We start from the raw sequence: 25,472 nt of genomic DNA, 5'->3' as shown, positions 1-25,472 counted from the left end.
CTAAATGTTGTACCTTGATGAACGTATCTTTTCTTTTATGTACACTGAGAGCATATGCACCAAGACAAATTCCTTGTGTGTCCAATCACACTTGGCCAATAAAAATTCTATTCTATTCTATTCTAAATAAAAGTATAGCATACCAACAGAAGAATAAAAGATAAAACTTGCCTGAACTCACTTATCAGGAAGTTACAAACCTTAAGAATGGCCACTGAGAAGGCTCACTTTCATATTTCTGCAAAATGTATTTCTGATTTGGCAACCTAAACAGAAGAAGAACCTTAAAATTTCAAGCACCAGAAAATTTTCAAGAGAGGATATGATCATTCAAATATTCTCATATTAAGCCCCAAAAGCTTACAAGTTAAAGCAATCACTTCATACAAGTAAATAGAGAATGAAACTGTTTTAACAGATGAGTTTGATCCCAATGCCCATCTCCAATCAATTAGCCAGAGCTGTTGTAATTTCTGAACATTTCTGAAAAGCAGACCACAGAAATCCCAAATGGGTTGTAATAAAGGCATATATGAATATGGCCAGCTCAGACAGCTCTCAGAATGCCTTTGGCATTCTAGCTCTAATTGTGCAGGTAAATACCATATCAAACTTGAGATCCAGGTTTCAATACTAATTTAGGACAGAGGCAAACAACTTTTTCAAGCAATACGTACCACTGCACAATTTGGCATGATGTTTCAAGTTATGAAATAAATAGCTTTAGAATGCATGAAATGTCATATGAAAACAGAGATTTTATAAGATTGGGTTCCTTAAATCTTACTGCATTATCATTTTTTAGGTATCAGCACCATCTAAAAGTGCTATGTTGTTCAATTAGGAATGCGCCAAAAAGCGAAGATGAATTTTCAAACCAAGTATAACTGCATCCACAGTTAAGTTAAAGTTGAACTGCCTGTCAAATGACCACTTACAGGTTTCAATAGTTAAATCTCATCTAGTCTACTACATCCAATATCTATTTGTATGAAACAGCTATTTTAAATGTTTTATCATAAACTTCAGTTCAATTCAGTGTTTAAAATACTGGCTCAATAAAATGCTCCCTCCCAGATAGCACAAGTATTATTTAGCCAAATGACTAGAGATAAGTGACAATCAAGATTGCCAATTATGTTAGACATATTCAGAAGAAACTGGTCCATATCAATAATTTTGATAATTCCTGCCATCAACAATATTAATCCTATTGCATTTCCTGATGCTTATAATAAACTATAGTGAACGAACTAGATGCAAGCAAAATCACAGCAATGAAGGTGTGTTCCTCTTATTATATGGACACAGTTAAAATGTGTAAATCAAATCATTATCTTGTCAACAACACCACTACACAGGTTTCATACGCCCTCCTCTTCCTTCACTTAACAACACATTTCAAACCATAGTTTGGAGGCGGTTTATATAGTTAGTGATAATTACTGTCTGCCCAAATGTCACAGCAAGTTAACGTTTTGAACAAATTAAAGAAGAAAAAGAATATATGCTTGATTGGAAGGAAGTTGGGGAGAAGATGAAGAATGTATTCATGATACCAAACCCTTCCTATGTCAAGTTAACAATTATATTCTGATGAATGCCTAGTTTGTACACCTGAAATGGCACTGAGACAGTGGTGAAATGTAAAATTTGTTACTACCGGTTCTGTGGGTGTGGCTTGGGGGGTAATGTGACCAACTTTTTTTTTTTTACTTTTAAAAGCTTTGGTTGTAGAATAAATGCTTTTAAAAGGCTCTAATAATCCCAGCTGAGCAATGCGATCATCAGAGGCTTTTTTTTAACTTTTAAAAGTAAAAAGAACAACTCTGATGATTGCGCGGCTCAGCTGGGCATGGGCGGGGTGGGCAGGGATTTTTGCTACCGGTTCTCCGAACCACCCGCCACCATCGCTACCAGATCGGGTGATCCGGTCTGAACCGGGAGCATTTCACCCCTGCACGGAGATTGAAAGACTGTCCAAATTATTCTAGATTTCTGACATCAAAAAAAGGACTTTGCCAAGCTATTGGCCTCCTCCACTTAAAGTGAGAATTAAGGATTATTAGTTAATAAAAATGGAATGTTAGTCATTTTAGAATTACTAAAAATTCAAATTATGAATATAAAATTTCTAAAAAATATATTTATGACCTATTACAAGTTAGAAATGGAAGTCAATTGTTTATTTCATAAAGTTCTTATATTTTTCATAAACTGGCAGTCATTGTTTGGAGCCTGCAAATACAGAAACCTTAACATGGTAAAGAATAATGTAAATGTAAACAAAGCACAAGTAAATCAATGCACAACCAACACTTACGACATTTCTCACAGCTAAGAGAGGCCTGCCCTACTTAACAGTTGTTTGCTACACAGGGTGTGGAATATCAGACAAGCCAACTGAGTGAGAAGTCATAATTAACTGCAATATTACCAAGCAGAGATTAAAAAAATAAAGCAGCATTTTTATTATAAACCTTACAAATGGAATCTTCAATACCTTGTTTAATGTTTGTTTTTTTGAATTTCCTACCCAAAAGTTATAAAACTTCATATTCTCAGAGGCTTCTGAGAATGTTCAATTTGCAGCACTGTTTTTCTCTCCTCCAGCTTTTATCTCCATATGTTTTGAACTTCTGTAAAACCTAATGGTATCTGTCTTACATAAGTAGATGAATACTCTCATGTACAGATATTCTGATAATGCATGAAAAAGCAGAAATAGACAAGGTAATTATCTCCATTAGACAATACTGGTAACTCCCTGCACGCTGAATGTTTGCAAAAGTTTGCAATTTGAAGGTCTTCCTGCACTTGGAGCTCCTGTTAGAACAGCAGGCGGAGGTCATATTCAAGGATTTCTTTGCTTTATCCAGTTTCAGCTGAAATACCAACTGCAGCCCTCCCTGGGATTGGAGGGTCAATGCTCTTATCTCTACCTGTTGGGACTGCTATAAAATATTGTACATGGTGCACTTTTAAAGACAGCTCAGAGGGTGCAGTTGGTTTAACTATAGTAATCCATTTGTTACCAAGCATTCACTGATAGCAGTACATTATACCAATGCTACAGGTGCTACTGTACCGAGTTGCATTCAGAACTACATCCTCCAACTGGAATTAACTCTGGCCAGTTTGAGCCACTTTGGAGAAGCTGCCAGAAGTTCCCCACTTTAGGAAAGAGGGGATGCAACTCACCAACATTGTTTTTTGGTGTTGCCAATCATTCAGATGGGCCTCCTAGTAGAGACCTCTGATTGGCTCCCACCTTGATTGCATTCCAGAAGCAGCTCAACATGAAACTCCTCTGATGAGCCTTTGGGCTATGATATTATCTTGGTGGGATTATAGATTGATGCTATTTTATTTGTATTCTGTACTAATTAAATATTTATTAATATTTTAACTGTATACTTTTATTATACATTGTATATTTTACCTTGTGAACCTTTGGTTGCTATGGCCTGGTTTCTTTTCTTTTCCCTTCCCTTCCCTTCCCTATAAACTAGATCCCCCACCCCCACCCCACTTCCTTGGCCATCAGTTCCAAGTGCCCCATGTGGAAGATTAGCAAAATCATTTGCTCAGAATTGCAGTGGCATCTTCTTAGTCACTCCCCTTAAACTGTAATGGAAGGAATAACCAAGAAGCCAGTAGTTTCTGATTTGGGTCTAGAAGACTAACCACCAACCTAGGAGTACATGCCCCTTTTACAACTTAAAATGGAAAAAAAAAGGGGGGAAAAGTAGCTTGCTTCTTTTGTTGGCTTATGTGGAGAGGAACAAGATAATTTCCTTTATTTAAGTAACATATTGCACAAAAAACATGTCCACAGTTTATCAATGATGCTTACCTGTGGGAGGAACCAGCAGATTTCAGGACTATATGATCAGTCTATATGATTGTTTGTTGGTAAATCTTGTAAAAACTGGCCTACAGCTTCCAGATTATGTTATATTCACTCACAGAAAGGTCACTTCTCAAGGTTCTCCTCCCTCTCCTTCCCCCTTTTTTTGTGTGCTATCTTATGTCACTTTAGGTTGCAGGGATGCTAGCAAAGTACAATTGTTTCATTGCTCTTAAATGGAAGTAAAATGAAAGTAATCATTAAACACTCAGTAATCAAGTAAAACATTATTAAAAGGAAGGCCATTTAGAGTCTTATTGAATTGAATTTATATTCTCATGAGAGGGAAGGAAATCAAGTCTGACGCCTTAAAAACTTGCCTAAGCCAAAAGCACATTTTTGTTATATTTTCAGATAATCTTCCAGCTACAGTAATTCTCAAAGAAGTATCTTACTGAAATCATATCTCTAGAGAAGACACAGATGTATTGCCATGATGGACTGAAGGCAGATGGGCTTAAAAGTAGAAGTCATTTCCCCATATACAGTATTTCTCTCAGGACCCCATCCCACTTTTAAAAATAATAGAGGACGGCAAAGAGCTTTTATTTGTATGGGTTTTATCATTATTTACTGTATTTTAAAATTAAAATTGAGGCTGTTGTAGCTGCTACTCTTTGTCATGATCATTTAATGAGATTTTAATATTATGTTATATTTCAACATGGCCTGGCAAATAATTTTGATTTTACATTTAAAAAGAGATAATCAACTGAAATAATTGTATTTCAGATGGGAATTATACAAACCCTTCAATTTGTCATTGCCGTTCAATATATTCAGAAATTCTAAGAAGTAGAATACATTCCTTAAAACAATCTTCACTAAGCTAGATGTTCTCCAAATGTCAAGTACTGAAAATTGCTGAGCTGAAGTCCACATATTTGGACAGAGTCCAAGACAGGAAGTCTGCTTTAAAGTGATGCCATTGAAAACAGCATCCCTGTGGTGTACTCTCCAATTTTCAAGTATAACATTTAAAACAGCTTACCATATGGATGTCTGCTATCACATCAGTCTCTATGCTCCAATTCTTTGTTCCACGAATTTGTACACTGTGCTATCTTTTTTTATTACAATCAATAGGGGCACAGAGAACTCGTCAAACAGATGCCATGTTTAAGTTTATTGGATTAGTTCCTGCTAAAGGTAGATGTGTTCCAGCTCTAAAGTTCTGCTCAAGGACATTTCTTTAACTTTTTTAATTTATCCTTTCCCCCTTTAAACCATTTATGTTTCCTGGTTCCCTGGTTCCTGTAGAACTCATCATTTTCACTCACAAGTATTTATCCAAATATTAACCTAATCCAGTGGGACCGTTTTAAAATATTGCCTTTGGAGGAATGAGGCTTCTAAGATTCCTTGACTTTTTAAACACTTGGGTATTTGCATTTATTTTATATAGCTTATTTCCTGCTTAGTAACAGTTAAAAGAAAAGTAGTTTTGCAAATTCTTTAGCAGTTGAAGGAAGGGGAAAGGTTATTTTTTTGTGCACCTTGACATGTGCATATAGCATATAGTTATATGACCTACCAATACTGTTTTTGGTCTCTAGTACCCAAGGCAAGGGTCTACTTCTAGGTGAAAAGATAAGATAGCAAACGATAACAGAGACTCTCTCCCTCCCTCCCTCTCTGTCTACCCCCTCTCTCTCCCTCCCTCCTGCTCTCTCTCTTTTTGCATGATTGACTTACTGTAAGACTGAGTTGGAATGGCAAAACTGACCTAATATATACTGTAGGCAAATTTATATATTGCTAAACTCATTGAACTTTTAGAAAATTTGGAATCATTTAGGATCGTGTGTGCGTCCAGCTCACTGCCATCTTGTGGATTCGATTGTTCTCCATACAGAGAATATGACCTGCAAGTCTTCTGCGGGCTACAATGTTATGTATTTTGCAGGAAAAATTCTTTTGGAGGACTTCTTCGTTAGTAACATGGTCAAAATAACAGATCTTTAGGATACAGTGAAGACATTTTTGTTGGAAGACATCAAGTCTCTTGTTAATACTCGCTGATGCCTTCCAGATGTCTCTGGCATAAATGGCTGTCAGAATCACTATAGAGATTTTATTCATGCTCTAGAAAATAGCTGTTGCTTTTCCAATGTGGTACTTGATGTCCATTTCTGCATCTCCATTTCAGGTGATTACACTATCCAAACAGGTAAACCTTTCTATTTCCGCAAGTGGCTATGATCCAAGTGTGATTCCCCATGTCTATGAAGTGGATCTCACATACATGATCTTTGATTTTTCTGCACTTATTCTGAGGTCAATTTTGATTGCTTCTTCATCTAAGTCAGTTGTCATTTGTAGTTTCGTCTCATCTTCCTCAAGTAAGAAAAATGTCTTAACATTTCAAGGTGACACTAATTTGGAAAAGGTCACTCTAAATCAAGTTTCCTTTTAACAAGAAGTTAATAATTCTTTTATTAATGTCAATGTAGAACATTCACACAGCTCCGAGGACTTTGTGGGATACACACATGCTTTCTAAATAGTTTTAAAAAGAGTTTAGTAAATCTTTAAAATGAACATGTTAAGTTTATGTGTAATCACTACCGTGTTTTCCCAAAAATAAGACCTGTCCAAATAATAAGTCCAATCGGGCTCTTCAGCGCATGCAATAAGCCATCCCCACAAAATTGCCCCCCACCAACTACTTACACGAATGCGCACCTGGTCCCGCCATTTCCTCTGGCTGCTTGCTGCGCAACCAAAATGAGTTGAGGCGGCGAGGCTGGAGGGGGGGAAGGAGGGAGTCATGCCCTCCCCTCCCTGTTCTTTGTACCAGCCAAGCGGCCCAACATGTCCCACCCCACCCCAATGGCAACAGCAGCCTGGCTGCTTCCCTTCCCCGCCATCTCTTTATCAAGATGGGTCGCAGATGAGGCGAGGGAGAAGCAAGACGTGTGGAGCGAGATGTGGCTCCCCTTGCCGGGCATGGCAGGGCTCCTTCCCCTTGCTTAGCCATCTGCCCCCTTTAGGGATCCAATTTGGGAGTGGCAGGCGGGGTGGGCGAGAAGTGGGACGCAGGTCTTACCTTTCAAGCTCCGTCGTTTTTCTTGCCGTTGTGTCCAGGGAAACATACTGTAAAAGAAAACATTCTCACGAGTTTGAGAAGTTTGATTGAACTCGTGAGATTTTCTTTTTACAGCGTATTCCCCTGGACACAATGGCAAGGAACGCAACGGAGCTGGAAAGGTAAGACGTACATCCCGCTTCTCACCCACCCTACCTGCCACCCCCCAATTGCATCCCTAAAGGGGGCAGGTGGCTAAGTGAGGGGCTGGAGCCCTGTCATGCCTGGTGAGGGGGGAAGAGATGGCAAGGGGAGCCACATCTTGCTCCATGCATCTCGCTTCTCCCCCACACCACCTGCCACCCCTCTTTATAAAGAGATGGCAGGGAAGGGAAGCAGCTGTTGCCATTGGGGTGGGGTGGGACGTGTTGGGCCGCTCAGCCAGATGAAGAACAGGTGAGGTGACAGCAGATGAAGAACAGGGGAGGTGACAGCAGTGACTGGACATCCAATCCCATGCTCGCTGCCTCCTGCACCCTCAAAATAGTAAGACCCTCCCGATAATAAGGCCAAGCCCTTATTTGGGGGGGGGTGTCAAAAGAAAAAAAGACCCTGTCTTATTTTTGGGGAAACACAGGATATTTAAATAATGGGTGTCAAATATGTGATCCAGAGAGAAAAAGAGTTCCTTTTACATCCTCCATCTCTGAGTTGGCTTAACTGTTGGCAAGCGGGAGACTGTAACCTCTCTCCACCCTACAGATGCTGGGCACTATTGGTATCTGACTCAGCAGAGTAACATTAAAAAAAAGAACTGTGCTTATGCCAATACTGAGCCAAGCATTCAAAAGGGATGCTTGCTGAGGTATGCTCAGCACTGGGGAAACAGCTATATCTTTGGAAAGCCCTCAAGACTACTTTAAGGGCTAACATATGTGTGTGTGTATAACTGAGAATTACATTTACTTATGCTAACATACTCCCTGAAACAACTCTTTAAAATTACATACCAATGCCCTACTATATATTACTTTCTTAGAAAGCTCTGAATTCACTAGATCAGCCTCTATTTTAGTTTTATTATGAAAACACGTTAATCTATATAATTTATCATTGGCTTCTTAAAATCTGAAATGCAGCAAAATCACTCAGCCAATCTTTTAATGATGAATCACACGTCTACCAGTAATAGGCCAAGCACAATAATTTTATGAACAAGTGAAGCTATACATAATTCATGTAGCTAAAATAGCAACGTGACTGAAGATTGACAAAATGTCTTACAGTTTTTTCACAGCTTCCTACTTCTGGAAAAGAATGAGGAAAATATTTTTCCTGGTTTTAATTATGTCAGAAGATTAAATTTTGTAGATCAGTCAAAACTTTTTTTTTAAATGTACTGCATTAAAAAGCAGTGTTTTCATTTACATTCTGTTTTTCTACTTCAAAATGTACCAAAACATTTTGGATTCCTAGCATAAAGAAGACTCTAGTTTAGCTTAATCTGTTCCCTGCTTCCCCCATTTGGGAAAATATTGTGGGGGAAAAAGTAATCCTTAACAGAAAATTCCAAATAATAAATGTTCACAAAATGATATGAATTTATTAAATACATAAGTCAACCTGAAGGTATTCTTGAAAATAACTGTTGGTCAGCATGATACTATTTTGCTGAATTGAACTAAAGATATTTTAAGAGAATGCAAGATCATTTCCCTACTTACAGCTTTACAGTTTTGCAACTTAAATGTACACACTTTTAAAAGAGAAAGGAGAAGTGATATGCTTTTCCAGTCTTGATACACAGGCATAATTTGAGCAGGAAAACATGCATACAATGTCTGTTTCAAAGTCTTATTTAAAAATAATACCCCCGGCCAACCCCAAAATAAGTTTATTAGTGTTGTTTCTGCTTGAAATGATACAAATAAAATCAAGAATATGAGTAGGTAAAAGATTAGAATGTATAGGGAGTGTGCAAGAGTTTCAGCTAAGACGTTGCAATTCTGCAAGTTCCCCTATTTTTATTTAATCCATAGCATACTTTTAGTTGTGTTGCAATGAAAGAGAGATTGCCTGGTACAAAAAAGAAAAAAAATCAACAAAAGCACTAGGTAAGCCTCCCAAAGAAAAAGTTCCATATTTGAATGTTGCTGAATTGTAACTATGATCATTTGAAAAGCACAATCACATCCAGAGCAAACCAAACAAAATATGTGAACAAACAACCACAAACCCATGGACTGGAAATGAGTTTCCAGCTTTTGGTTTTAGCCAGTCTATGTCTTTTTCCTGATACCAGTTAAATTATTCCACCACTTAGGTATTTATGATGAGAATGCTAATCTTTTGAATCTTACTTCCATTCTTCCGACATAGTATTTACTCAGCATACATTATAGTATGCCAAGTTTCAGTTTAACTGAAAATAATCCTCTTCATACTCCTAAATAATGAAACTTTTAGTTCTGAAGTGCTCATTTAGAAGATCCATAAGAGTGACAGTTATTTCAGGTACCTCTCTATTTTGCAAATTCTTAGGTTCTGCACTCTTTACTTATAAATAAACAATTCTAGTGATCAAACACACTTGAAATCTTATATCACTGCAATTCTCTGTTTTCTTTTTCTGTTGTTTCCATTGCAAACTGAGCATAATTTATGTAGTAGTAGTAGTAATAAAGAAATCCAGTTTGGTATAGTAAGTAAAGCAGTGGTGAAATCCTACCAGTTCGCACCAGTTTGGGCAAACCAGTAGTGATAAAAGCTATTGGTTCAGCGAATCAGTAGTAAAAAAAAATGCTACCGGTTGGTCCGAACCAGTATTTCCAACAATTAGTTGTGCCGCACAATTTAAAATCGCTAGAAAGCAAGAAATCCTGCTTTCTAGTGAATCTAAATCACGCGGCACAGCTGTTCCCCCCCTCGCTGTTCTACTTACCTTCCCAAGTTTCCTGTTTCTGCGTGCGTGTTTGGCACATACTGTGCATGCATGTGCACACAGCATGCATTTGTTGCACGCTGCACATGCACACACAGCACATGCTTGGCGCGCACTGTGCATGCATGGGCAGCGAACCGGTGACAAACTGGGGAGGATTTCACAACTGAAGTAAAGGCACTAAATTAGAAATTAGGAGATTGCAAGTTCTAGACCTGGCAAAATACAAAACCATCTGGATAATTTTGAACAAGTCACTCTCTTTCACCCCAGGAAGAAAAAAGTAGCAAGCCACTTCTGAAAATTTTGCCAAGGAGACAGCACTTGTTCATATAGTTGTCAGGAGTCAAGAGTGACTTGAAGAAAGAAATTTAAATAACTGAAGGAGAGATACATGAACAGTAAAATATTACTTGATTATGTGTCGTTGAGTTATTTTATTTATTTGAGAAATTTATTTGCCATCCATCTCATATCCAACGACCCTCAGCTTCTAAATGATAATATATTTTTTCCATTAAAATATTGCACAAAGTAACATATTATTTCAGTAATATACTATTTGAACAGGGATTAATATTACATACAACAGGCAGGTAAAGATAACCTCAACTGATAAACTCCATGGTATATGTTGTATATGCTGTATTCTTGGCAAAAGTGTAGAAGTAATTTGCCCTTGCTTTCTTCTGGGATGTTTTTTTCAACGTTCCAGTCCAACCTTAGTGTTAGCAAGGATAAGCCAGTCATACATTCCCATGCAAAGCCTTGGTGTCTGGAATCCTATCTCAACTATAGCAAATGGGTTAAGATTCAAATTTCTTTCTTGGCAATCCTCTCAGCAATAGCAATATCACTTAGACTTATATACTGCTTCATAGTTGCTTTACAGCCCTCACTAAGGAGTTTACAGAGTCAGCATATTGCCCCCAACAATCTGGGTCCTCATTTTACCGACCTCGGAAGGATGGAAGGCTGAGTCAACCTTGAGCCGGTGAGACTTGAACTGCTGAAACGGCGGCTGGTAGTCAGCAAATTAGCCTGCAATACTGCATTCTAACCACTGTACCATCACGGCTCAAGTCATTATTATGAGTCATATAAAATCTGAGAATGATAACATCTTTATCATCATAAAGGACACAAAGAACATCCTCAAATTCTTTCTTCAATCTGTTTGGTGTTTCTATGGTTAAATATACTGGCCACATTTGTAAATTAAAAATCTTTCCTTTCCTCTAGCAATAACTCATATTAAAGAACCAACACACATTCTTGATGCTACTTAATATTTTCCTAAAAGCAATCTGGCCTTTCCAGCAGGTCTACATTTATAATAGCCCCACTGTATATTCTGTATAACAGAATAATCCACAGACTCACCAAAGCTTGGTAGGAAATTCAGGAAGTTATAATTTACTGCCAAATTCTCAGACATGACAAATGTTAATTCCTTCTAAAGCATACATTCCAGAAACAGTATTCAAACCATGCTTCCAAACAGAAAATGCCGACATGCCATATCACAGGCTCTAGCCAATTCCAACAGACATGCATTTAATTTCAAATGCAAAGATATTCTCCTAATGAGTCCAATTGTTTACTCACATTAATTGTTTGTAGGACTGGAACTTTTACCATAGGATGATCGGAAACCTGCTTAAGGGTGTTGGGAACCTAGGAAAGTCATAGGTGAAGAAGCATCTATTAAGACCTTCAGATCACTGTCATTTCAGGAAATAAGATTTAGAAATATTAAAGCACAGAATAATCTGGCGTCTGTGGGGAATATCCATACTGTATAAAGTTCTGGCAACATGTACAATTAACTGTATTTCAACTGGTATAGGAAGCAGCTTCTCTGTAACTAGAGTCACAATTTGCTACTGTGACTGAATAAAGAGTTAAATATTTTTACAGCTCACAGTGACAGAGTTCACATACTGCACTTAGCTGTGCCTTAGCTAAGCCACAAATGGTTGTCTCTGAATATATTGCTATCAACCATGATTTACAAAATGGCTAGGATCATAAAATATATTATGCTAAAACAAAAAAAGCCTGTATTGTTGCTTAATGCAGTGTATGAACTCAAGTGATATTTGTAATTCAACTGCCAAGTACTGCTTTACAATTACAGAAGGCAAAGACAAGTTGCAATATTTTGCATTCAATCACAAAATTACTAAGCAATATATAACAAGCCGATAGTGTGAAGCGCGCAGATCCAGGCACAATTTAGCCAAATAGCCCAAGCTGATTTTTCTCTTAAGTTCACTTGGCAAAAGTGATTTTTATTATGGCCAGGCCCCCAAGCCTCCAGATATGTACTTTTGCATTTTAAGCAACTATTCTTTATATTAGAGTTTATGCATAAAACACATAATAAAAGTCAAGAACCACAAAGATTCATTTTACACTTGATAACAGCTTGAAATAGCCAAAAAAGTCATTAGATATGAAACTGCATTACTGAAAAGCCTTTGAGTCACTTCAACATATGTAGAGCAAAGTCTTCGTGTAAAAGTATACAGAATCTTCAAGGGACACTTGACATGTATCAAGAGAAACTTTGTCAGTTTTTTGAGGCATAAGAGAAAATTATTTTGTAAAAGTAAAATGATCCTTTGGGTAATGAAAAAAACAAAAGAAAAGAAAGGAACAAATACTACAAAGATTTGGACCAAAACAAAACAGAGGAACACTACAAAGATTTGGAAACCTTGGCAGTGGCACACAACTCTAGTATAATTTTGTTTAGTATAATCTACTTTTTTGTACCTGTGAACTTCACATTTCCTATGCTTCCTTTTCTTTGCATACATTTGCATATCTTCTATTCTTTTTCTCAGACATCTAAAAACAGTCATCCACAAATAGGAAGAATAAATCACAAGGGTGACAGTGACAGAACCTATCTTAAATCCCAACCCCGATCCTCAACTGAAGGTTGAGACTATCAACTGCATACCAAAAATGTCTTGTGATGTTTCATTAAAAACATACAAAAAGAAGGCAGGAGCAGCCTAAGAGGCTTCACTAATTAACAAAAGGACTCTCTCCTTATAACACACAACAGTCTGAAGCTACAAGGTTTTAACACTTTAACAAGCGTCTCCCCAAACCAACGTTCACAGAGATCGACCTATAGGGCAAAAGCTCCGGCCCCCTTAATAGGAAAGCCGGAGTCATAAGCCCCTTTTCTTTCAGGGAATCCGGAGACCCGAGAACACCCCGGACTTTCTCCAGAACCTCCAAACCAGCTTCGATTCGCTTCTCCTCCTTGCGCTGGTTTGAGACCCCTTCCTCCCCCAGGAAGATCCCAATACGACGCTGAGCCTAAACACGCGAACGGGCACTATCCAGCGCGACGCCCGTGAGACTTTTGGGGGCGGAGATTCTACCTCTGGTCAATTGCACCGCCGGGCATTCTCAAGTCTCCGGGACACACCCCCAGCTTCCTAAAAGGCAAACAGCTGCCTGACACGGGCTCCCGCAGCCAACCTCGGCAGCGCCACTCCGGCCACTCGCAAGAGCTCCGCAAGCCACACCCCAGGCACCTACCTGAGAAGGCTAGAAAGCGGGTGCCCCCCGCCGCCTCCGCCGCCGCCGCCGCCCCCCGAAGACGCCGAGCCGCCCCCCGAGCCGAAGCCCGAGCTAAGCCGCTTGCCCGAAAGCAGCTTCTCCACGGCTGGCAGGTTCCCTGTGCGGGCGGCCTCTAGCAGCTCTTGCTCTTTCCCCATGGCCCGACGCGGGCCGGGAAACCAGCCCCCGATCCTTACTAGTCTTCCTCGGCTACCGCCGCTGCCTCAACCCGGCCGGCGCGTCCTTCCGGGGCGGGGCCAGAAAAGCCACGCCTCCCGGCTGAGCCTCGACAAGCCCCGGTCCGGCTAATGAAGCCGAGATAGGCAGAGAGGTCGGTCGCGCTCTTTTGGCGGCTTGTCTCTTAACGGCGGTTAGCGCTTGCGGAGATGTGGTAAAACACGGTAAAGGGGGATGGCCGGCGATTCGCATTCGCGACATTTTGCCCGCTCTAAGGGAGGAAAAGGGTCTATTTGAACAGCACAAAAGGTCGTTCCCAACAAAAGGGCAACATTTTTAAAGAGAAAAAAGCCAACCCGTCCTTTAAGAATAAGGAGCTGGGAATTTCCAGTGAAGGTGTTTAGTTGATGTCTGTGCTCAGGTAAATGAGTTCACCTATGCAAAGTTTGTAGAGAAACGCGCAGCGATACACACGCTAGATATTTTGCTGCATCTGGATATATTGAGAACAACAAAGCAGAGGATATAAATGTAAACAAAACAAACCGAGCAACAGTTTTCGACTTCGCTCACCAAGGTCAGGTAAGTCACAGAACATTTATCAACATATTTTTAGTGCAGTAAACAAAGTGCCCAGAGTCCCATTAGAAGGCGGAGCATTTAATGTAATCTCATGCCCAGAAGTTAGTGTAGTCCAGATAGCTTAGCTATTTTCAAGCTCATTTCTTTGAAATCCAGTTTCTAGCAGCAATTCATTTTATGGAACGAAAACAAATTGACCAAATGAACTTCAAGCTCATGAGTACACCAGCAAATCTGGGAGATGAAAAAAGTGGTGTAAAAATTGGAAAATTGGTTGGATGGATGAAAGGCGGAACAGACACTGTCAGAATGCCCATGTAAGATTAATAATCCAGAAATATCATGTGTTATTGAAAACTCAGATCAATATCTAAAAGCCAATCCTATTGATTGAATATTAATATTGACTAAGACAAATTTGGGTAGTTGAAATTAGCCTTGAAAATATTGTATTAAAAGTGCTTTAGTCACAAATGGAGGGAAGAAGAAGGAGACAGCAGGTAAAACTTTTTTACCTGCTGTCTGCATCTGTTGAAAACTACCTGCTGTCTGAATCTGTTGAAAACTTTATTCCTACCCAGCTATTTTTATCAGTAATAGAGATTTGCCATGTATGCAAAATATGCTAAATCCAACCTAGTCACACTCAGTCAGTATGGTTAGTTAAAGGTTCAGTGTTTTATGTGAATGCAGAATATTGGATTAATTTTATTCAGATTAATTTGGGTAAGTATGACAAACTGACATGTTCATTGCAAAATGGGGATTCTAAATTATTTACAATGTTTGCAAGTCATCAATACTTACTAAAAAAAATCATCACACTGATTGCATGTAAAACAGTTTTTTGCCTGGGTTTAACTTTCTTTCCAACTGCTGTTATTCAAAATGCACATTTGAAATTCACTTCCGTTATAAATAGGCTTTAAAAGAAGCATAGCTGAACTGAGGAAACTACTTTAAACATAATTGCAACTTGGGAGAAGAGAATTTTGTTATTAAATTTCAGATGTCTGCAACATCTCTCTCAAAAAGATCACCCATTTAGCAACAAAACTCAATTAACATCATAAAATACCTAATAATATTCATATTCTTAATACCAAAACGAGCCATTACTGCATAACATGGTGGGTTGATTCACATAATAAGCTAAGACATAATGGTTTTATCACAGCAGCTTTGCAGTGCTTTCCTCACATTTCAGAATGTGGGACTGAATGTGCCCTTAATGCATGCCTAAGACAGAGCCATGTGCTACTGCTGTCTAGACAGCTCCATCAGTCAATACTATAAAAGACTTCTGGTTTTTCCCATCTGAAATTACAGTCATGTTCAATGTCCTCAACCACAGGAAAAAATGTATTGATGCAGTGCATTCTGGGCATTCTGCCAATAACTTTTTTTAAAAAAAATTCAACACAGGATTATCAACTTCATGACTGTAATATGCCTGTCACAGTGAAAAATAGCTGAAGTATGTATTAACTTTATGAAAAGTTTTCATAAATGCTGCTGTCTAATGCTCGGCCATATTATGCATTTTGAAATCAGAATCCTAATCTGTATTAATTTAGAAAACTTCTAAATAGCGCCATTTATGAAATTATTTTTTTAGAATCATTTACTTACTAGGAGATAAATAGTCCTGTCTTAGAAATTCAAGATCAGTTTACTATGTCAATAGCAATAGTCTCCCCATGATAAGGGGGAGAAATCAGAAAAGTTGATTAGAAATACGTTCTAGCATTTGCTTTATTTACCAACGGGAATATCAAAGTTTTTGACATGCAAAGCTACATATTATATCTTTTTTTAAAAAAATTTAAATCAAGTTGTAGAAATATTCATCGCTCTTTTAAAAGAGATTGATTTCTTCAATCTAAATTTTAAGACAGTACAGGTAGTTCTTGACTTATAGCAGTTCATTTAGTGACTGTTCAAAGTTACAACAGCCCTAAAAAAAGTGACTTATGACTATTTTTCACACTTATGACCATTGCAACATCCCCATAGTCACATGATTTACATTCAGATGCTTGACAACTGATTCACATTTATGACAGTTGCATGTCCAGAGTCATTTGATCTCCTTTTGCGACCTTCTGATAAGCAAAGTCAATGGGGAAACCAGATGCACTTAACAACCGTATTACTAAGTTAAGAACTGCAGTGATTCATGTAACAAATGTGGCAAGAAAAATTGTAAAATGGAACACTTAACAAATTTCTCATTTAACAACATAAATTTTGGGCTCAGCTGTGGTTGTGAGGACTACCTATACACTATGTTGTCAATCAAACTAAGTCCTTATGCATATTCGGGGAGGGAGGGTGCCATGCAAATTCCCTGGACCTTTGTGGTTATTTTCCTTAATAGTGGAAATATAGATATAAAGTTACAGTGCAGGATAGCTGTCTTCCTGGAGATCAGCATTATAGTATCTAAATCCTGCAAAAGAATAAGTAGTAGTCTACAGACACAAAGATGTCTGATCTTCTTGTAGCCACAGCCAAATAACAATAGTGACACAGTGCCTAGCAACCAGACAGGATGGAGTGATTTCACAGCAAATATGCCAAGTTGAAGCTGAACCTGGCCATATCAAGCCAAAGTTCCTTCTCCAGGCAGACTTGATTGTCAAGATAAGAAAGAAAATACTTCACTTTCACACTGGAATATGTAAACCTGACTTCAAGCTGCTTCAGCAGTGGGTCAGCAGATAGATGGAGCTGACATTTTGAGGACATATTCTCTGTAGTTAGATATCTTTGTGCCAGAACAAGCAGGATATGTGTATTATCCTAATGTGTCATGCTTAGTTTTAGCTTAGCCATTGTGGTTTGCCAGAGTTGTGCAGACACAGTATATAATGGGCTGATAAGAAAAAAATATTTTTCTCCCTAATAATAAAGCTTTAAGCAACCTATATTTGCATCAATGAATATTATTTTAAAGTCTTATATTTGGAAAGCTTGCGCTGAAAAAAGGGAAGCAATCTAGGATGAGAAGATTAAGGAACTCCCAAGTAATACATTCAAACATGGGCAGATGCCTTTTTTAAAGAAGTGCAGATTTTTTCATTTCAAAGTTGGAAATATGGGATTTGTAAAAAGTCATTATTACATTGACTTTATAAGTTCTTCCCTCGTTTGGTTTGAAGCAATGACCTGAGAGTACTGGAACAATTAATGCAGCCATGAACATAAGAAGGATTGCGGTACATAATGCTTTCTGTTCATAATTTTCTTTATGATATTTCACTTTACCTTAAAGCCATTAAAAAAGTCACATGCTTTAGTTTACCTTTTGTGCATAGCTTTTTGAGGAAATAGGAATTCATGGGTTCAGGGGAATGCTTTATTATCCGGGTTTACCCAAAACATTTACCTATTGATTACTAATTTTTTTTCTATATAAATCAGCTTTGATGGGGTTCATATAAACCCTACCGCTAAATCCCACCATGTTACCGCATCGCTGCTTAGTGGGTTGTGTGAATAGAGTACTGAGCATTGCATCGGTCTTTATTCCAACTTACACGCATAGTTTGCATTCGTAATTTTAGAATTCCTTGCCCTAGTTTACCTTTCATTTCTGCTTGGTATATATTGCTGCTGGGTACTAATAAAGCAACAAAAGGCAGACGCAAATTTGCATTGTTTTGTCGGTTAGACAGCTACGACGTTGCCTGGGATCCGCGAATTCAACCTCGCCCGCAAGGCTTCGTTATCCAGCGGCAGCGACAAAAGTCCGCATTACTAGTTTCGCCTATTGGGGGCGTGGCTCGTTCTTGTGGAAATAAGGCGGCGAACGCCGCCCTAGTACGTCATCAAGGCGCGACGCGCGCCAATCCTGCTGAGTATGGCCGAGGCTGGGGAGTCCGTTAAAGAGGATGGTCTTCTGCCCGTTGTGTCTTCCCCCTCTTCCGTTGAGTCTTCCGCCGTTGCTATAGAAGTGGCGGAACGCCAGGAGAAAGAACCGGCCGACATCAAAGAGGAAGTACAGATTGTAGAGGTGAGGAGGGAAAAGCTGGCAACGCAATTTGCAGAAACGGGGCTTCGCTTTCCTTGCTGATCCTTCAGGGTGATTGCTGCCTGAAGTAAGGGGATTTTCCTCGCCTGCTATTTCCCTAGATTTCCGTATTTAACTAGAACTAGAAGCTCGTGATCCCTTGAAGACGTTTTTCCTTCGCAATGACAGAGCTTCTAATGTACTGCCTTCGCTGGAAAGTGTATACACTTTACTGGCATAGATTGACAGGAAGATCTGTCTTGAAAATAGCCTATGCTGACCTGCGCAGTCAAACATCAGCACAAGGAAATGTTTTCAGATGCTTATGATCATTTTTATATCATAAAATAGGTTATAAAATTTGCCACATTTCAATTCCACTGAGAGTTACAGGCCCCAGATTTTGTACGCATTCTGTAAATTAGACCATTTAAGACAGCTTGGTTCAAAAATCGTTGCTCTATGATGCACCATTTCCAGGTTTTGGTCAGATTCTATAAATTAGTCCAAAGTAATTTACTTTGATTCAAAAATTGTTGCCCACTGTTTCACCCAGTTAAAGATTACAGGAATTGTATTTTTAGTGATATATAGATAGTAGATAGGTGCTGTTTTCTGGTGAATTTTGTTTACCTTTTAGACTATTGTGTGTATCTCTACACTCATAATTTTTTAAATCCTGGAAACTCATTTCCTTATTTGGATTCTTGTGGTAAATGAATACAAAACTTTAGAGCATTTTTTGCTTTCTTTATCCTGCATGCCCAAATATTAAATGTTGCTAGGTGTGTTTTGAGTTGCTCGTTTTTCTTTTAACCTATGTTTAACAAGATATACTTTAAAAATGGTAATGCAAAGCATGGCATTGTAAAAGACTGATCAGCTCAAGACTTTTCAGTAACATGTATAGGAAAAGAGTAAAACATGAAAAATGATAACTGAGTATTCATTTCATTTGTTTAGTCACTATACTTCTCTTCCTACAATTCTACCATAAAATCAAGTACTGTATCCCACCAATTTATTTCATCAATTTTTTCACTCCCCCTCCTCATTGTCTGAATTATAACTTATAAGCATAGTGTACAGAAGATGCACAAATATATGAATTATCATAATAGAAGAGACTAGGAATAATAGTTAAATATTCAAAAGCTTGCTTTATCAAATTGCAGACCTTTATGTTATGTATCATGCAGGTAGTATGATGGAAAATTACAAAAACTAGGTGTTCAACAGCTATACTTTATAAGTACAATTATTGGATGCTTAAAATTTAAAAAGTTTGAGAGCATCCAGAAAGTGGTGTCAAGCCACTTTTGCTTTGCTGCATGAAGATCAACTAACTAGGAGTTGAGCTTGACTCAGAAAAAGGCTTATTTTTTTGTAAACATAATTGAGTAATAATCAATTTTCTGTCTAGATTAAATGCAAAGAAGCATGTGAATTGATCCCTGGAGAATTAGAGGACTCTACATCACAATCAATTGCAGCCAAGAAAATAAAAATAGAGATAAAGGAGAAAAAAGAGAAAAAAAATAAAGTTGATGAAGATGAAATTCAAAAAATGCAGTGAGTATTTCTCCATCTACATCAGGAATAGTCAACCTTTTTATACCTACCGCCCACTTTTGTATCTCTGTTAGTAGTAAAATTTTCTAACCGCCCACCTGTTCCACATAATGCGCTGTATATCGTTGTCTACGCATGCCTCTCGAGCATCATGGATTGGGTTGGGGGGGGGGCGCTGGCTACCAGCTCTGCTTGTCTGTTACAGCTGGGTGGTGTGGAGGGAGATGCGCGAGCTATTCTGGGACGAGGCTCTTTTGTTTGCGGTCGCATTATAGCGCCATTTAGTTTCACTTACGTAACATGAACTAAATTTATGCGCGGGTGATACAAATAGTATATTTTCAGAAATTTAAATTGTCACGGGGAATTTTATGAAAACCTAATGAATAATGCTATGAAATTTTTTTTAAAAGTCAATTAAATTAAAAAAAAAGGAAACTGCTTCAGTATCGGACAAAACCCCTACTGCCCACCATGAAAGCTGGAACGCCCACTAGTGGGCGGTAGGGACCAAGTTGACTACCACTGATCTACATGCTTTTGTTAATGCTAAATGAGTAGGGAAAAGGTGTATCTTTCAGTTTTCTCTTTAGGAAGGCAAAAAATGGATGGTGGTGGTTTTTTTGGTTAGTGAATTCCAGAAATTAAGACTGTCATCTAATTGATACTTTGTGGAAACTGTTTAGGGGAACATTCAGTGTGATGTCAGGCATTTTGTCATTTTTTTTTCCTTCCTTTCAATTTTGTGTGATTCTCAGGGATCACCTGTCCTAGACAAATATGAGCCGTAGTGGCTCATTGACAATGAAGCTGGAGATGGTCTCTGCTCTAGCAGTTCGAGTGCTAGCATTCTGTGTCAGTATGAGCTCCCGTCCCTTGTCTCATCCTCTGTCCACTAACAGTTCAAAAGCATGTTCTGTGTGAGTAGATAGATAGGTACCACATTGGTGGGGAGATGAGTTGCTGCTCTGCACAGGCAGTCAGATTCCTGCTGGCTTTGAATCTTCCCAGTTGCAACACTCGTTGCAGCGCCCATTTACAAGGCAGCTCCAAGGAAAGGAGGAGGTCTAGGATGACACTGCAGGAAGAGCTGCCTGTCTTTCTTTCTGGTGCAAAGCCAGCTCGCCCTCCTGTGGTACAGCTTGGGAAGTGTGTGAGCATGTCCTACAACAGGGCTGGGAAATTGGCAGCCAACCCACTACTCTGCAATAGCATTGTGGTCTCCTGATTAATGTAACAACGCCATACGCTAATAACAACAACAACAACAACAACAACAACCTAGACAACAACAACAACAACCTAGACAAGTCCCTGCAGTTTTCTTGAAAGGCTTTTCAGAAGTGGTATGCCATTGCCATTTCCTAGAGCTTAGAGAAAGTGACTAGACCAAGGTTATTCAGCTGCCTTTGTGTCTAAAGTGGGACTATAATTCATAATCTTTCATTCCTAGCTGGATCCCTAACTACTACACCAAACTGGCTCTCTCAAAAAAGGGAAATTCCCCACATTGGCTGGGAATCAAACCCAGGCCTCCCACATGGCAGGCAAGAATTCTTCTATTGAACTATCAGTGCAAAGCTTTTTTTGTGTGTCAATTATGACCTGGCATTAGGCTATACTTTCCCCTTTGAACTATTTTTATTAATTTGCATATGTGCATTTTCTCTTTCCAAAAAGAAAAGATTCTGCAGAATGAATTGCTTTACAACTTCATCACTTAGTTGGGAAACTCCAGTTCCAATTGGAGTCATAATTCAAGGACTATCATTATTATTTATAATATGTTGCAGTAATTATTCTATAGATGCATCATTTTTTATTTTTAATATGGTAAAAATAAATCCAACGTGTACAAAAAGAAGGCTCTTTGGGGGTTGTCCATAATTTTTAAAAGTGGGAAGCATGTTTAAGAAGCACTGCAATAAGAGATATTTTGGCTTTAGTTTTCCTTCTATTTTCCCCTGAAACCCAATGGTTTCCTGTGAATGGGACCTTCTAGACATTGTGGGAAGTTGTACTGAAAGGCTTCTAGGCTAGAAAAAAATAGGCAAAGTCACCCTCCTTTAACTAGAATGTTTAGAGCAAAATTCAGGAAATACCACTACTAAAATAAAAATGGTAGATTTAACTCAGTGTTTATCCACAGAATGTTATACAATCTCACTAGCTTTCTCACTCTGTAATTTTAAATAAGTGCTGTAATTATTGTTTGCTGCAGAATTCTGGTTTCCTCTTTTTCTGAAGAACAGCTAAATCGATATGAGATGTATAGACGATCAGCTTTCCCTAAGGCTGCTATTAAACGGGTAAGATTGATTTTTTTCATATATATTTATTTATTTGGTTGGTTATTTATAACAACCAAGCTCAAAGAGCCCCATTGACCCCAGTTATTTATCACATTTAGAAACCGCCCATTTCCCTCACAGATTTGTTGATGTCTGTTGATTATTATGCTTGAGTAACTTGTCTCACTATCAATTTACCATAAAATTTTGCTGCTGACACTGAGGTGGGAAAATCACAGGTGCCCCTGGAATTATTTCTGCAACCTTTCAGCACCTTTGAGCTGTTGAAAATGGTTGCCTTTTTTTCACTTTTCAGTGTGAAATGCCGGGCTTTCCTTTTAAAAAGTGAAGTGGGAACTGAAGATAGTTTCTTCCATTCAAGCCATCGATTTCAATGTTCAGAATTGGGCTGTGGGGGAGTTAATGGATTTTTAAGGATTTAAATAGGGAGCGGGTTTGCTTTCCAAAGCTTTCTGTTCCCATTCTCACTCTCTAACCTCAGAAAACATTAAAAGGTGTTATCCCTTCCAGCGATTTCACTATCCATGGGCCATGTTACCTGTGGCTTCTGGATGATAGGGGAAATGAGTTACACCCCACGGTTCTGGGAAAGTTGCCCATCTCTGTGCTAATGCTATTATACACAGTAGTGTTCAGGATTGGAAGTAAAAGAAATATCTAAAAAACTGGATTCTCCGGAATTGCTTCCTCTTTTCTCAGCTGATCCAGTCAATTACTGGAACCTCCGTGTCTCAGAATGTTGTTATTGCCATGTCAGGAATTTCTAAAGTCTTCGTTGGAGAAGTAGTTGAAGAGGGTAAGTATAAAAATAATCTAGTTCTTAATTGTTTGTAGCTTCCATTAACTGAAGACATACCTTGCTAATTACTGCAATCTAGCTATTCTTTCATGTATATATTTTATTTAGCTTTTAGTAATCCATTTTGTAAATAGTTGTGTGGTAAAAATTGTCTTCCGGATTGTTGTGTTATAGCTATATCGATGTCAGAAAACCAGAACATCAAGTTTTGCCTATTGCTATTTTATGCAGCATTTTACTCCTAAATATTATTATTCTCCCTAGTATGTATATTGCTACTTAATATATCAGTATTTTTAAGAGAAACAAAATCGTTAAATCAAGGCAAACAAATATCAGCTGTATATTTGCTTGTTTTTTTTAGTTAGCAAAGGGGACACTTAAATTAAGTATAAATGAATAAAATTGGTGTTCAGATAATTTTTCTTATGTAATAACAGTAATGCAATATATCTACAAATGCTTTCACTTATTTTCCACCCATTGCTTACAAACAGAAAAAAATTCCCCTACTATTTTACAAAAGTGTGTGTGTAAATATGGAGTATGCTGTGCAGCAGAGACAACTAATTTTGTTAATTTTCACAGGCTTTCTATTCAGAGTTTGGAACATTAAGAGGCCGGTGCAGTGTTTAAAGTGCTTTTGACTAGAAACAGTTCTAATCCTCCCTTGGGCATTAGGTTGACTGAGTGGGTTAGCCACTTTTTCATAGCCTAACCCCCCTCCTAGGTTAGTTGTTGTGAGGCAAACAGAAGGCAGAAGCATTATGTACACTGCACTGAACTGCACAAAATAAGTAGGGTATAGATTTTTAGATGTACGGTAACTGATTTTGCTAAAATACATGTAGAAATACCCAAAAGACTGCTTCAAATAATCATGTTAAGCTATACTTTTGTTTATTTTCAATTTAAAATAAAATAGAGCATTCATTTTGGAATTAAAAAAAAGAAATATGATGGATTTTGCTATCACATTTACACAGCTCTAATCCAGTGATTTGGCAGCTAGCATAACAGATTTACTTTTGTCTTGCACAGCGTTAGATGTATGTGAAAAGTGGGGAGAATCACCACCTCTGCAACCCAAGCATTTGCGTGAAGCAGTCAGACGACTGAAATCACGAGGACAGATTCCAAATTCAAAATATAAAAAAATTCTTTATCACTGAAGAGGAAGCGAAAAAAAGTATCTTAAGTGGACTGGAGATGTTTTCATTGAAATGAAAAAGACTTCGGAGAGTATGTTCAGCTTACTTAAAACCATCAAGTTCTGCAAAATTAAGGTGTTCCTTGTGCAATAATTCTGAGTGGGTAATGATAAGACTATATTACAGGTATATTGTACTAGATATAAAAACATTTTCTAAGTAGGCAAAATAAGAAATGATGTAATAAGATTACATGAAACTTCTGAAACATGGTTTTTTAAAAAAGGAAATAAAAGTTTTTTAAAAACATGGGTAGTCCTTAGATAATGGCCATTCGGTAACTATTTGAATTTACTACTGCTGAAAAAATGGACTTACAACCAGCATTGCCTTTATGACCTTCACAGTGTCCCTATCGTCATGGAATCAAAATCTGGATGCTTGGTGACCAGCTCACATTTACAACCATCCTAGCTTCCCAAGGTCACCTTCTCTTGCCTTGTGTGAACAGCCTCTGCTTCAGCTCTGCTCACTTGTCTATCTCCCTCACCCCCAATCTCTTTCCTTTTGGCTGCCATAGACACCATGTCCAAGATTCAGACGTCACTGTACTCCACCGTCTCCACCCGCAACTGAGTTGAGTCTACTTTGCTCCCCTCCCCTGGGCTTGCTGGCCCCAAGCCCACTGCACAGGGGCTCTGAGTGCACTGGACTCGACTCTGCCCTTTTGCTTACCCTGCAATGCAAGGCCAAGATAAAGATGCTGCTTATTCTGCCATTGCCCTTTGTTGATGCCCCAACCCTGGTGCTATAGGCTTGAAGCCAGCCCTCATCAGCCAGCCCAGGGGAGAGGAGAGGAAGATGTTGGTTAACAGAGAGTGGCAGAATATAACAGCATCTTCATCTCAACTATGCTCTACAAGGTGAGGCAGAGAAGGGGAAGAGAGAGGCAGGTGGGAGGAGCAGGACAATTGGCTGAGTGATCCCCTGAAAGTGTCCTTTGGCTTGGAAGAATCAAGGCTTGGGGCTGGCAGGGACCAAGTTGGGAATGGATCATGGTGGGAGCTTGACGAGATGTGATCACTATTTGCGACCTTTCCATCTCACTTCTGAGAAGCAAAGTCAATGGAGAAGCTGGCAGGAGGACACGAGTCATAGTCACATACCTGTTCTTAACAACCACTGCCAGGACTGTTGTCGTTAAGCAGCACCATCATGTGATGCTTTGCTTGATGACCTCTTTGCATAGCAAAAGAAATTCCAGTACCAATAATCCTCGTTACCTGAGGACTATCAGTATTGCAGGTATCATTACATCTGTTGACAACTATATCCAGCATAGTAATTAATTTTTCTTCTTAATCCTAATCTTTTAAGTTTGCATTGATTTCTTAGCTTAA

At 38.5% G+C, this 25,472-nt stretch overlaps 2 protein-coding genes across 16 annotated transcripts in view; one reads left to right on the top strand and one right to left on the bottom strand.

Moving 5' to 3' along the window:
• Positions 1-13,785, bottom strand: part of ANKS1A (ankyrin repeat and sterile alpha motif domain containing 1A) — a 130,609-nt gene extending 116,824 nt beyond the window's left edge. For 8 of the 15 annotated variants that reach the window (XM_058177549.1, XM_058177555.1, XM_058177547.1 and 5 more), the window contains exons 1-2: positions 13,444-13,785; positions 12,661-12,735 (exon numbers count right to left, since the gene is read on the bottom strand). In XM_058177549.1, the coding sequence (XP_058033532.1) occupies positions 12,661-12,735; positions 13,444-13,622 (254 nt within the window). In that variant the 5' untranslated portion in view covers positions 13,623-13,785. Of the gene's footprint in view, positions 1-11,487; positions 11,557-12,660; positions 13,295-13,443 lie in introns of those variants that run through there. The other 7 variants (XM_058177553.1, XM_058177561.1, XM_058177564.1 and 4 more) reach the window with 2 other exon arrangements.
• A 4,133-nt stretch (positions 13,786-17,918) lies between these two features.
• Positions 17,919-24,381, top strand: TAF11 (TATA-box binding protein associated factor 11). Its single transcript, XM_058177567.1, has 5 exons — positions 17,919-18,241; positions 19,662-19,810; positions 22,032-22,119; positions 22,822-22,918; positions 23,963-24,381. The coding sequence occupies exons 1-5, from the start codon at positions 18,089-18,091 to the stop codon at positions 24,091-24,093; spliced, it is 618 nt and encodes a 205-aa protein (XP_058033550.1). The 5' UTR covers positions 17,919-18,088; the 3' UTR covers positions 24,094-24,381.
• Positions 24,382-25,472: the final 1,091 nt, after the last annotated feature.

Source organism: Ahaetulla prasina, chromosome 3, assembly GCF_028640845.1.
Source record: "Ahaetulla prasina isolate Xishuangbanna chromosome 3, ASM2864084v1, whole genome shotgun sequence".
NCBI classification, from domain to species: Eukaryota; Metazoa; Chordata; class Lepidosauria; order Squamata; family Colubridae; genus Ahaetulla; species Ahaetulla prasina.
This window is presented reverse-complemented; position numbering and strand designations above follow the sequence as displayed.

Excerpts from the sequence above, each read along its gene's own strand:
- TAF11 (XM_058177567.1), top strand. The coding sequence starts at position 18,089 with ATGGCCGAGGCTGGGGAGTCCGTTAAAGAGGATGGTCTTCTGCCCGTT. Across the intron at positions 22,120-22,821 it reads CTAAGGCTGCTATTAAACGG|CTGATCCAGTCAATTACTGG; the intron begins GTAAGATTGATT and ends CTCTTTTCTCAG. Across the intron at positions 22,919-23,962 it reads TGGAGAAGTAGTTGAAGAGG|CGTTAGATGTATGTGAAAAG; the intron begins GTAAGTATAAAA and ends TGTCTTGCACAG.